Raw genomic sequence first — 13,768 nt, forward strand, 5'->3', positions numbered from 1 at the left:
TTCCCACTTATTAAACAAACTATGGCAAAATAAAAACAGATGTTTGCATTAAAAAAAAAATCCCAATGTCACTAGGGGGATGCAGACTAAAAATAAATAAGTAAAAAATCCCCCCACCCAAACAAACCCTCTACATCTCTCCACCTCTGTAGTCTGTGGTCACAAAGCATAAACTGGGCGTGTCTCATCTCGGAAACTAGCCCAGATATGGACTTCCGTGACATAGGTTACAGAGGTCCAAAACAAGCAGTTACAAATTTGATTTTGCACAACATTGTTTCTTTGTTTGTGCATCAACATAATTTTTTTGGACTTTGAGAGATTTAACTTGAACATTCTTACTAATCTAATTGTTAAAAAAATTGACAGTGTGACACAAGTTTCCACTTTAATGAAAACCTCATGGATCATCATAATTCTTATGATTCAGCAAAAAGAAATATGATTCACAGTCATAAAAAGCCTGCATTTTGTTTAGGTTTTTTTTTAAATCATAAATCATTTGTTATTTATTATGTTTGACTATTTTTGCAGTTGTGGGCCGTTTTGGGTGATCACGTCTTTGCAGACGCACTGGCGCGTTTCTTCCAAACGTTCCCAAAACATCACGTGGAATAACTTGTGTGAGACAAACATTCCACCTTATGTCACTTCCAGCTCGGAGCATGTAAGGCGTCACTTCGGGTTGCGGGTTTTGTGCCGGCGCTCGGACGGCACCAGCTGCCCACTCAATAAGCCGCGGCGCCGTCAGCGCATTCATCATCCCATTACGTGAAAGCGAAAATGAATCACCGACGTTAAGCCGTCAATAAAGCCATTTCTGTAAATGGTGTCTCCGCGGAGCTGCGCTATTATTCAGCAAGCTTTATCAGCACCTTGGAAATTACGCGGCTCGCGCGCGGCGCGGCGCGGGCCCCGCGTCACCGTGATTAAGGGCCCTGCCAGGGGCCGCTGACAGCGCTTTTGACTCGGCTTTTATTCAGCCCTCTCTCGGTGATGAACGCCGGGCTGATCGCGCGGAATGAAGACTAATTAAAAGCTATAAATTATCTTTTGCCCTCCTCTCAAGGAGCCGCTCTTTGCGGCGCCAGATAAGCGCGCGCCGAGTGCTGGTCGGCGCACAATGACTGTGCGGCTAAACAGCGCATTGATGCTGTCCTAATTGGAATTTAATTAAGTAGCCACGACTTCCAACTCCGGCCTGCGGGATAAAGATTTCACCGCGTTTGTGTTAACATCAACACGTCCTGTGATTAGAATTTTTTTTTTATTAATATTTCAAATCAGCAATTAGAGCTCAAAGGGCAACTTTTTCTCCGATTCTACAGATTTCACACTAAGTCAAATTAACACACAGCACGCGGCGTTTTCAAATTACTGACACATTACAAATGTGTTAGTTTTCTCATTATTACTAATGGAATTAAGTTTGGATATGACATCTCACATTGTAGGCGCGTGACACCGGAGTATACAGAAAAAAAAAAAGAAAGAACGAACGAATATTGGATAAAATTCCATTTGAAGACTTAAGTGAGCAGCGTTTGTATTAACAAATTAATTATTTAATTAAATAAGCGTCATTCACTTGTCATAAAGACAATCGGTTTCATCACAAATTTAAGTAAACGTGTTAAAGGAAAAAAAAAGTGCGAGCAAAGCGTAAATATTAATAAATAAATAAATAAACACCAACAGAAAACATGTAACTTCACAGTCAAAATTTAAATAAATGTTTATTGTGTCACAGACCTTCTTTCAAGAAAATCAATAATTAAATTGTTTTTTCTTTGTTTTTATCTTTTTCTCTGATGATTATTGACCGCTGGTCAATTCGTTTTTATTATATATATATATATATATATATATATATATATATATATATATATATATATATATATATATGAAGTGTTATCCTTTTTGTTTGTGTTACCTCTTTTCATTATTGCTTTCTGTCAGTTTCAACATTAACTGTTACGTTTCTTAAATTGTGCCGTTTTGTTTTACTTACTTGTTTATTTATTGCTTTAATGCAATATTGTTTTGAGAAATATCATAGACAAAATGTTTTATTATTTATGATTATTGTTATCGTTATTAAAAATTGATACCCAAATAGTATTTATTTGACGAAATTAAAAGAAAAAAAAATAATTCCGTTGGGTTAGTGATGTTGTGCGTAACGTTACTGTCTCATTGTTATTTTGGTTTCTTCTGTGCGTGGGTACGTGCGTAGGTCCACGCTGATCCTGACGCCGCGCGTCCTCGTGCGCATTGGAATCCTGGGCTCTCATTGGACGCCTTCAACCTTGACAGTGCCAATCTCCGTGTGTGATTGGTCCGTTAACCGTGTGCACGCGCACACGTGCACCCGAAAAGAGAAAGAAAGAGAGAAGGGGGAACACACGCGCACGGTGGAGAGATAACGGTTTTAGGAGAGTTTGAACGAGCGTCCGCGCAGATTTTGCGCTGCGCCGCAGAGAGACACGGACACTCGTGACGCTATGACGCGTCTCCGCAGGTCGTCAGCGGGCATGTCGCCCCTGTAGGTGACGTTTCAAGTCGTCGCACGTAAGGTGGCTTATTTTTTCACGCGGTCCGTCTGAACTGGATGCCCAACGAGGGAAGGAGCGCGCGCGCAACAAGTGGAGTTTGGCACGGAGAGGCCGAAATCTCTCTCCTACGTAGCGGCTGCATGGAGGAGCGGAAGGAGCTCGGCAGCGGCCGGGACTCGACCGAGGAGGAGAGCATGTCCCTCCCGTCCCCTCCGATGATTATTCCCCATCAGGTTGCTCAGCAGGCTCACAGAACCACCAACTTTTTCATCGACAACATCCTCCGGCCGGACTTTGGCTGCAAAAAGGAGGCCAGTTACCGCGAGCGGAACCAGCCGGCTGCCAGAGAGAGCCTCCACCCCCCTCACAGCCTCTGCCTGGACTCCAACTGTAGCAGCGACAGCACCTCTTCATCGCCCTCCTCCTCTTCCTCCTCTTCCTCCTCGCCGTCCTCCAAGCAGAACACGTCGAAACAAGGCGAAGCGGCGAGTAACGGGACCGGCAGATACGCGGACAGTCCGTCGTCTATTGTGGTTATGAGTGGCAGCAATGGAGGATCCCCAACCTTAGCCAAGGACAACCAGTCGCTGCTGTGGCCCGCGTGGGTTTACTGTACACGGTACTCGGACCGGCCCTCATCTGGTAAGACGCTAAATAGTCCTCGAACCACCGTTTGTGCGTGTGTGAGGGCGGCGGATCCGTGCGTAAAAGTGTCGATTCTCCATATTACGCACGGTGTTAACTGTGACATGTTTAAAACCATTTAGTGAAATTGGGCTTTAAAATTATTCTTAGATTTTTTTCTTGCCATTTAGATATTTAGATTTGATAAATCTGTTGTAATAATAATAATAATAATAATAATAATAATAATAATAATAATAATAACGGCTACTTGTAGATTTTATACAAACCTGACTCGACACTCTGGCGCGTGTACGCATATGTAACAACAAAAACGCATTCCCTATTTTTGCAGATTTTATTGTAAGCAAGCGCAAAAGTCAGCAGTCACACCTGATGAGCACTTCCATCATTACGCATAAGAGATCTCGTCATAAGTAAAATTGTGTGCGTCACTGAATGAAAATCAATTTCCCTCGCATTACTGACGTGTAAAAGAAATCATCGTTTGTCGCAACTCTCGCCACCACTGCTTGAAAGGCATTTCTAGAAGAAAGATTAAATTCAAAAACATAGATTAAAAGACAGTAGTATTTGCACTCTTCGCTATTTGGATAACACAAACCTTAACATATTCTACACAGCAACACATAAATAAAATTACAACAAATAAATGTTGCAGTGATATTTAGCAGAATAAAGTGCAATAACCTGAATGAAAAACAATTTTAACAATTTAAAAGTCTGCCGTTTCTCATTTGGCTTATTTATTCATAACAGACTTGCTTCTTTTTTTCTTATCCAATTTATCACTATTGGAGTCATTTTGTTCTGTTAGTGGAGCAATAATTCAGCGATAAAGGACTTCAACAAAACTTCTGAACCCTTTGTGTGTTTTTCGATCGTTTATCTACTCCAAATTCGAATTATTCTTATTATTAAATAAATAAATAGCTGGAATCGATGTGGAATCGATGCTGTTCCTGAGGAGACAAAGGGTGCATAGGTTTAAAAAAGCAGATTTAAAAAATAAAGCTGATCATTTTGAGTTTTTCTTCCAAATGCCCAATTTCTGACTGACGTACAGGTTTGTTTAACTTCTTGGAGTGCTGAAGTCCACAAGTTTCCTTCAGACGCTTCTTGTTGTTGTGCAAGAATGAAAACACACACACACACACACACACACACACACACACACACACACACACACACACACACACACACACACACACACACACACACACACACACACACACACACACACACACACACACATTTTTTTTTCTGAGCTGGGCCTTATCGTCTTAATAATTACACATTCATAATAATAATAATGGTGTAATCAGGTGTAATAATAATAATAAATATAAACCTTAATAATTACACATAATAACCATTGTTTTTCGACTGCACACGGACATTTCGTGCTCCTGTCAAAATTCAGGCAAATGTTTGCAAAATTTAATCACTGTAATTATGATCAGACATCTGTTAATTTATGTTCAAATAAAGTATTATTGTGCATCGTGTTATTTTTCGTCCTCCCGTCACGAAATGATTCCAATTTTCGTGAAGGTTTTTTTTTTTTTTAACTCACCCTACTCCTACCCCAACCCTAACCTTAACCATACTCCTGCTGCACGTTTAATTACGTGCACCCGTCATGGAATGATTTAGAATGAATTCGTGCTGCAATGACGAACATTTTGCACTTTTCGTAACAATATCACGAACCAATAGATTATATTTCGTGCTGCTGAATCACGCAATCCGCGAGACTGGGTTGCAATATATATATATATAACAAAATGAAGTCATGCATTTGTATGTGCATCATAAAAAAAACAATTTCACAGTTGTGCATACAAACTCAGGCCAAAACATCCTGTTAAATGTGGTATAAAAGCATCAGACGTCATTATTTGTGACAATGACGTTTTGTCAACAAACGGATATTTTTTTCTGATGAAAAATAACTGGTTTTTGATGCGGGTATGCGTTTTTTTTTAAAGCAGAGAAACTTGATGTGGACCTGTAAAGGCTGCACTCTTAAATGCAACTACTTTATTTTCATCATAAAGTTCTCAGCTGGCAAAACTTCCAAAAACGTTATTTCGCTCCGTGTGCCTTCAGTGTTGTTTTATGCGTGACCATGTTCTTGTGCTCAGTTGATTTTTCTTATATATATAATCAACATAAATTATGCGTCATATTGGAACTATATATGTTATCTGGCAGAGGGGGAAAATAGAGCGTTGGTTTCTTTGATAATGAACACTATTTGGTGATTGTAAGCACGCAGGAGGATGAATTATCAGTATTTTGTGACAGAAATCAAACGCTGTGGTTCTTTTTGCAAATTTTATGGTGGAATGTTTAAAGAGAAATCATGAGGCGCATCAAGAGCGCTTTTACGCACGAGCTGAGCCAGGTTTTGTTTTGTTTTTTGTTTTTGTGTATGTGCGTGTGTGTTTTGTTGCCCTGCAGTTGGAAATTTAATGTTCCGTGTCTGCTGGTCCGACTGTGACATTCACATGTTCGTTCCCGTGTTGTTTCCACACCAGGCCCGAGGACACGCAAACTGAAAAAGAAGAAGAACAGTAAGGAGGACAAACGGCCGCGCACGGCCTTCACGGCCGAGCAGCTGCAGAGACTGAAAACAGAGTTCCAGGCGAACCGCTACATAACGGAGCAGCGAAGACAGTCCCTGGCCCAGGAACTCAACCTGAACGAGTCCCAAATTAAAATCTGGTTCCAGAATAAGAGGGCTAAGATTAAAAAGGCCAGCGGCTACAAGAACGGCCTGGCTCTGCAGCTCATGGCACAAGGACTCTACAACCACTCCACGACCACCGTGCAGGACGAGAAGGAGGACAGCGAATAGACAATGTCTTTTGGACGTCATAAAGAGGACTGGAAGCGCGAGGAAACGGCTATTTAAAAACGCACATTTCTGTTCCACCCTATATGGACATAATTCTATAAATGGAGGATCGTTATTAAAGTTTATATAGCCACACAGTTATCATGTTGTATGCAGTATATTTCATTTCCTATGTCCGGTTTGCAGCATTTTCTGTGTTGTTTTTGGGTGTTTTGTGCTCTCTGTTCTCCAAACCGTAATATATGCGCCATATTTCCCTCAGTTTGCAGAGTCAAACAAGCCAAAGATTTTAATATGTTCACGTGTAGTCTGAAAGAAGAGAAATTATAATAATAATAATAAAAAAGGACATCCTTAGATCACTGGGCTACACTTTTTTCCCACCTTTCTTTCATGTCGTTTGCTCAGCTAATTTAATCTGTGCAGTGCAAGAAAGAATAAAATCTAATTTTATATGGATTCATTTTGCAAATTTTTGCTAAAAATCCCCCTTCAGTTTAATTATTCTGAAATTAGTTATTTCAATCCAAAGTTTAAAAAAAATCAGCAATTTATTATTATTATTTCACATTTATATTTAGTCTGCATGTTTTTAAATTTAAGATTTTTATGTTATATTAAAGTAATAATAATAATAATAATAATAAATAACATAAAATAGATAAAATTCACTCTTCTGATTATAATGAACCACGTATTCTTTAAAATTAATCCTAACCTTTAAATGTGAAGATGTTTTCATTTAACATGTGTATTATTATTTTGATATTTGAGAAAGGTGACAGTGCAAGGACAGAAATAGGTTTCCTTCGTCACTCCTCTTTCACTAGCCGCTACAACATATAATATTTCATGGGTTCATCTATTTGTGGCTTTTACAAGATTTCACATGCTTTGATTTGTTAAAGGCACCTGAATGAAATGTTAAAAATAATTTACAAAAAGTAGTTATTGTGCCTAACGATGAAGCCTGTTACACTTGTGCCACCATGTATTTTGAAGAGAATGGCTTTTTGTTTCATAGGTTTATTTTGGGTGTTTGGCCTTACGTGACCTCTGTGCATGCACGGACAGGCAGTGCAGTCACAATGATAGTATATCACATATACAGATAGTGTTGGGGGGCTGGAGCCTATCTCAGCAGTCATAGGGCATGAGGGCGGGTACACCCTAGACAGCATGCCAGTCTGTCGTAGGGCCACATATAGACAAACAAAAACATTCAGACCTACAGACGATTTAAAATTTCCAATCCACCTAACCTGCATTTCTTTGGATGTGGGAGGAAGCCGGAGCACCCTGAGGGATCTCACACAAACACGGGGAGAACATACAAACTCCACACAGAAGGGCCACAGGTGGGAATCGATCCCATGCCCTCCTTGCTGTGAGGTAACAGTACTAACCACTAAGACACCGTGCTGCCCCAACGATGAAAAAATGAGCCATATTTCTTCCCCCCCCTTTTTTTCTAGCATCATCATTGGAAAATCAATTTAATAAAAGCATCTGTGTGTACGTTACATCTACCCTAAAGTCACAATTCATGTATTAGTGTGAAAAAAATAGCACATAATACATAAAAACACACATCATAGGAATGTTTGTCCCATTTTCTTTAAAACATCCTTCAAAACAAGTTAAAAATAATATAAATTGGAGCACTGTGGTGTGAAAAAAATATACAAAATAAAATAATTTGCAAATAATATTGATCATTTATTTGGTATACCTGGATAGGACGAATAAATGGAGAAATCACAAAAATAAACTTTTTTCAATTATGTGAATGAATTTGAATTTCCGCACACAACTTTTGCAAGTTTGATGTGAAATTCTGTGTTTGTTTTGTGCAGATGAGATCAGAGCGCTTTATTTAATTAAGAGCTGAGGAGCCTGTAGAGGTCTGCAGCGTCTTCACGGCCTGCTCGTTGCACACACTTTTAATTATTTCAAGTGCTGCTGTGTTTGCGTTCAGCTATACAGCAGAGACTTAATAAAGGTACCGCATAGCGTGTTAATAATTGATTTCACTAATAACAACGGGGGGTTTGCTGTTAGTTTATAGGCCATTCCAAGGGTTTCAATTTTTAATTAACATTTTGTATTTAATGCTTTGGATCATATTTATTTATTTAATTATACACTAGTGCTTTTGGATTTTGTTTATCGATTACTGATTGATGAATGCTGTGTATTGGCCACTGTTAAGGTTTGACATATGATAAAAGGGGGCACTCGGTGGAGTGCAGGCCTCTGCCAGAGTGACACAACCCATTCAGGCATGTGTGGCTGAGATATAATGAGGTCCGTGCACTGGTACGCTTTCTCACAACGTCAGAAAGAGAGAGAGAGAGAGAGAGAGAGAGAGACAGAGACAGAGAATTCCAGGATCAGACCGGCATCCTAATCCACAACAACATTTAAAAGTGTCTTCACTGCCCCATGGCCGACCCCTCCAGCAAGTTTCAGCAGTATCGGTCCAAATGTTTCTGAGGAATTCTTGGTCAAAACAAACCCAGAGTGCTCCAAGAGGACTTCTGCCAAGACGTCACGCATATCTCTGTAAATATTAAGAGATAAATTTTAACAGGATCATGTTAAAATTCAAGATTTTTTTTTTCTTGAAACTTTGTGAAAGTCTGCAGTATGTTATGGGCCAAGAAGAAACTATTCATGTCTGAGGTGGATCTGATAAAGGGGTGGATCGAAGAACATATGTATTTACTTCACTTTTTTAACATTGTGAGATGGAGCCTTTGTGTGTGTGTGTGTGTGTGTGTGTGTGCGCAACCTACATATGTTTGACTTTTTTTTCATAAAGACCTGTTCATTATTTGTTGATAAATTTACCAAAATTTTGAAAAATGCTCTCTCTCACACTGTTAAACAAATGGGGGGGGGGGGGGGGGGATAACTGGATCCACCTCCTTAATTTGATGCACTTCAAAAGTTAACGGTTTCACAAAGTTTTTCACAAAGTTTCAAGAAAACTGGTTTGATAGTTTTCCCGTTATCCTGCTAAAGTTAGACCGAAAACATTCCATCCTTGTTCAAGGTATCAATACAATTCACATGTCCAAAAAGTGTTTATTCGAGCACTTTAGTTCAGATTACACTGGACCCCCCCCCCCCATGCTTCATGCAGAAACAATCCAATGTAATTTTAATCCACTTTCTATTGTTTGGGAATGGCCGCGCCTGAGATGCTCCTAAATTCAGGCTTTGTGGCCATCTGGCCTGCATGTGTGAGCAGAGGTGAAGAGGCTGATTTTTCTTCACGGTCAGCTAACCCCGTGGCTCTGATATTCTAATGATGCCTTCGGTCCCCGCTGTGAATACGGAAGAGGATCTTAAGACAGTGTATTTAAAATTCATACAATTATGAAACAGCGAGAGGATATACCCCCCCCCCCCTTCCCCACCTTGTCATTTAGGAAGCTGAGGGTTTATCTGTAAAACAAAGAAAAGCCCAGGATCGTTTGCATAGTTAGCATAGTCTGCCTCGCAGGCACAATATGGATTTAATTTATATGCAAATGAAAGCAATAAAAGGAGAATACACACTGGAAATCTCTCCCGTTTAGGGGGGGAGTTGGATTCGGAGCAGGTATGAAGGAGTGCACATGCACAAAACAAAAGGATTATCACCCTCACCCCCAATAAGAAATACAACCCTGTTATATAATATCCAAAAACTAAAAAGAGACAGCATTTGGAACTTGCAAAAAAAACAAAAAAAAAACAAAAACAAAAAAAAAACAAAAACAAAAACTACTTCACACCAACCCCAAGAGACATACATCAGCATCCAACCAGCATCCAGTAAAAGTCTGAGCTTTTTATTACTAGAAACTTATGCATCCATCAGGCCGCAGCAGAAAGTACCTCCTTCATGCAAACTGTGTGCTGCCAAGGCAGATATCCTCCTGCTCACTGCAGGCAGTTTGTGTTTGAGCCAAAAAATGTTTGCACCGCAAGCTGTAGAAGTCAGGCACGCTGATATTTCATCTCAGATTATTCTTCACAAATCATTCTGACAAACATGTCGCGAGCTTTGGCTCAGAGCGTGCCAGTGTCGATCATTCCCAGGGATTTCCAAAGAACATCAAAGATTCAATGTGTTCAGAAGAAAACATCACCCAGCGTACATTTGTTTGCACCCTTTCCAAAAAAAAAAAAGATAAAAGAAAAAAGAAGAGAGAATTGCATCTTTTTCATTGACTATAACAGTTATCTAAGACAAACTGGACAAATGTCATTGCAAGAAATCAGCTTGCGCTCCCAACAGATGCAAAATAACCACCTGTCATTCAAACTGAGGGATTTTTGTTTGTTTGTTTTTGCAGATGGGATATGATTGTAGGGGATGACCTCACAAGTGCACAGAAATGATAGTTTTAGTGTTTTTATTATTTTGTGTGCTATACAGAGACAAAAAATGGATATGAGCAGGAGATACTTCTGAAAAGAAGAATTATAAGACAAAAACACTCATGCAGAGAGAGCAGTGTGTGCAAAATAGGATCAAAGTGTTCAAAATGGAACAAATGTGTGTGTGCAAAATGTGGAAGTGTGTGCAAAATGGATGTGTGTGTGTCTGTGCATGTGTGTTTGTGTGCGTGCATGCGTGCAAAATGGGATGCGTAAAATGCGATAGGCGTGTGTGCAAAATTGGATGAATATTAACATAATGGGATAGAAGAGAGAAAAAGGGTATATGTGTGTGTGAAATGAGATTGTGTGTGCAAAATGGCACAGTGTGTAAAATGCAAAAGGAGTGAGTACAAAATTGGATGAAAGTGTTCAAAATGGAATAAATGTGTGTGTGCAAAATGTAGTAGAAGTGTGTGCAAAATGTATATATATATATATATATATATATATATATATATATATATATATATATATATATATATATATATATATATATATATATATGTGTGTGTGTGTGTGTGTGTGTGTGTGTGTGTGTGTGTGTGTGTGTGTGTGTGTGAAAAATGGCATAATATGCATAAAATACAATTGGAGTGTGTGCAAAATTGGATGAATGCTGCGTAACCGAGCTTGGCGGGTGGAGTGGGGAAGGGAGTGGCAAGTGCGGAGGCCGGGGTGGGGACATAAACACAAAGGAGGGGTAAGGGTGGGGGGTGTGTGCGTCATGTGTGCAGATGAGTTCATATCAGTCTCTGTCCGTGTGTGCGTAGAGTCTGAAGTGGTTGTAGGGAAGGGCAGATGAAGAGGGAGCCAAATGCTTCACCAAGGCCGTTGAAATCCTTTTGGAGGAAAACAGTGGGGCATTTTGACCTTCAGTAGGTGATAAGGCTGCCATGTTTGGGTTAGGCAGAGAGACACAAAATTCCAATACAGCCTCTCTTTAACCATCCAGGTCCAGTTGTGAATATTCACTGGTCTCCAACATCAATTCCTTTGCAGGGCAGACAATTGCTCCAAGATGGTTTCCAACTTGTGTTTAAGTTTAAAAGATAACGCAGTCTGAGATTGTACCACTTTGCCCACCTCGTTAATCATGACAGACAGACGTGGGGTTGTGGTTTTGGTAGCAGCCATCTTGGCAATTTTAGGTCAGGGCAGCGCATAATTCAAGCAACAAAAGACCTCCTACCATCAAGGAAAATAAGAATAAATTCTTGACGTCTTCCACGGAGAGTGGTTCCAAGCACGCAACATGCCACTTCTCCCATAGTCCACAGGATAGGTTCCATCTGGGCAGGCAGGGTCCCCCAGTCCTGATTCCTTGTTAAAAAAAAATGGTGTCAATAGCGTTGAGAGACCAGCTAATCAATTCCATGGTTATTCCAAATATAGTTCAAAGAATACACAGTCTGGTGAAGTTGAGACTTAAAGGTTGGGCCAGAGAGAGAGAAAAACACAGAAGGAGAGGAGAGAGGAGGAGATGCGACCGCCCTCGCCGGAGTCCCAAGCAACTGTGACAATAACACAAACTGCATATAGTCACACATGTAAGGACGTTATTACACAACATTGACGTATAGAATAGAAAATTCAAAATGTGCATATTTTTATTCAGTCTCCAGCAAAAGCAAAACTGCACTAACTTCATGGCCAATAAACACAATACAAATGAGAATACAGCAAATGAGGTTTAAAATGACTGATAAACTGAATGTCTTAAGACATGAAATAAAACCAGAATTACACAGCTGACATTGGAGAAGGCTTTTCAAATATTATTAATTTTTCTAACCATGGTTGTGTTTATTGGCCATTCAAGACCTGCTTTGAACTTGGCATTTGTTATATTTGGAACTAGAATGTGCTCAATCATGGAATTTGACATATGGTGTAACTACATTTGTTGTGGAGGTCAAGTGATCCCAGACATTTGTACTTTTGTCTGATTGTTAAGAGGATATCTCAGAAAAGGCCTGAATGGATTCAGTGATATCTGATGGAGAGGTACTCCAGCGGTCATGGAAAATTTATAATGTAGATACATGAAGACTTTTTTTAAATTCATGTTTTACAATTTCCACATACTTTGGCGTAACAGTGCCCTGAGTGCACTTTTAACATCTATTAAGTATAGTTAACAAAGGACAGGTAGGGTCTTAGTGCCACCTGTTCATATCGCATTATTCCAAATGTATATTTATGTTGAACAGATCTGGATCCTTTTTCTGCACAATTTTTTTTTAAAGTTTTGATTGTCTTACGTGATACTACTGTAGGAAGAGTTTTATGCATAAGTTCATATACCTTGGCTTAAAACTTTCAAACTCAATTTTCCCCAAGCGCACATATTTTCTCAATGTGTGTGCTCCACTTGTTAGAATGTCTACTCTCGTTCTATATTAACTTATTCATGGATAATAATTACAAGAGAGATTTATTTAAGTTTTTCCTTCAAGATGTGGAATTTAAATTGGGTCAGAGGTTTACATACACAAAGATGAACACTTCTTTAAACAATATGGAAGATTCCAGATGATTCCAAAAACTGAAGGAATGACTTGCAACAGCTTCTGAATGACTATCTGGCAAAATTAAGGGTTGGTTGAGGACCATTTCACTGTATTTAAGGGCCTAACTGAAGAACTAGTGACTTCTCTCTTTAAGAACAGGAAAAACAAACTGTAAAGAACTAAGACAAGGCAAGCAACATTTTTGATTTTCACAAGTCAGGTTCCTTCTGAGGAACATACTGGAACAGTCCATTAAACAAAAATATAAAAGCTTGGTACTACTATACAGACTTTACATAATTGAGGATGGGAGTCCACATTAATACCCAGGAATTAATCGTAAAATGTTGTTCTGAAGGTCCAGCACAACCTCAAAATCATGACTAAGGAACAGATTAACCATCATCCTTGCACATCGTGAAATTTACTAATGTAGACAACTAGGTTTCACGAGGACAGTTAATACTGTTAACTTTTTTAAAGCCATTACTACAGATATTTATAAAATATCTAGATAGGGTCACTTTTTAGTTGTTTTGAAAAAAGACCTAAGTATCAGGCTAACGAACCACAATTTATTCTGAAAGATCTTTGACTTTCATTTTTTCTCTTTTTCAAACATAACTTTCAGTACAATATTCAATATCGACCCCAACTCAGTACAGTTGCTCTGATGCAAACATACCAAATGGAAACTGACAGTGCAGCAGTTATGAAAAAATTACACAAAGCTCAAAATTTTGCGATAGAGTCCAATC

At 39.2% G+C, this 13,768-nt stretch overlaps 1 protein-coding gene across 1 annotated transcript; it reads left to right on the top strand.

Moving 5' to 3' along the window:
- The first annotated feature begins 2,391 nt into the window (after window positions 1–2,391).
- On the top strand, window positions 2,392–6,396 carry LOC117520608 (homeobox protein engrailed-1-B-like). Its single transcript, XM_034181921.1, has 2 exons — window positions 2,392–3,197; window positions 5,744–6,396. Exons 1-2 carry the CDS (start codon window positions 2,612–2,614, stop codon window positions 6,061–6,063), a joined length of 906 nt encoding a protein of 301 aa, XP_034037812.1. The 5' UTR covers window positions 2,392–2,611; the 3' UTR covers window positions 6,064–6,396.
- The last annotated feature ends 7,372 nt before the right edge of the window (window positions 6,397–13,768 follow it).

The sequence above is a fragment of the Thalassophryne amazonica genome, chromosome 1 (genome assembly GCF_902500255.1).
Source record: "Thalassophryne amazonica chromosome 1, fThaAma1.1, whole genome shotgun sequence".
Classification (NCBI taxonomy): Eukaryota; Metazoa; Chordata; class Actinopteri; order Batrachoidiformes; family Batrachoididae; genus Thalassophryne; species Thalassophryne amazonica.

What these genes read in the sequence shown, in the direction of transcription:
- LOC117520608 (XM_034181921.1), top strand. Translation starts at nt 2,612, where the DNA reads ATGCCCAACGAGGGAAGGAGCGCGCGCGCAACAAGTGGAGTTTGGCAC. An exon ending in CTCGGACCGGCCCTCATCTG is followed by an intron (nt 3,198 to 5,743) that starts GTAAGACGCTAA and finishes TTTCCACACCAG; the next exon opens with GCCCGAGGACACGCAAACTG.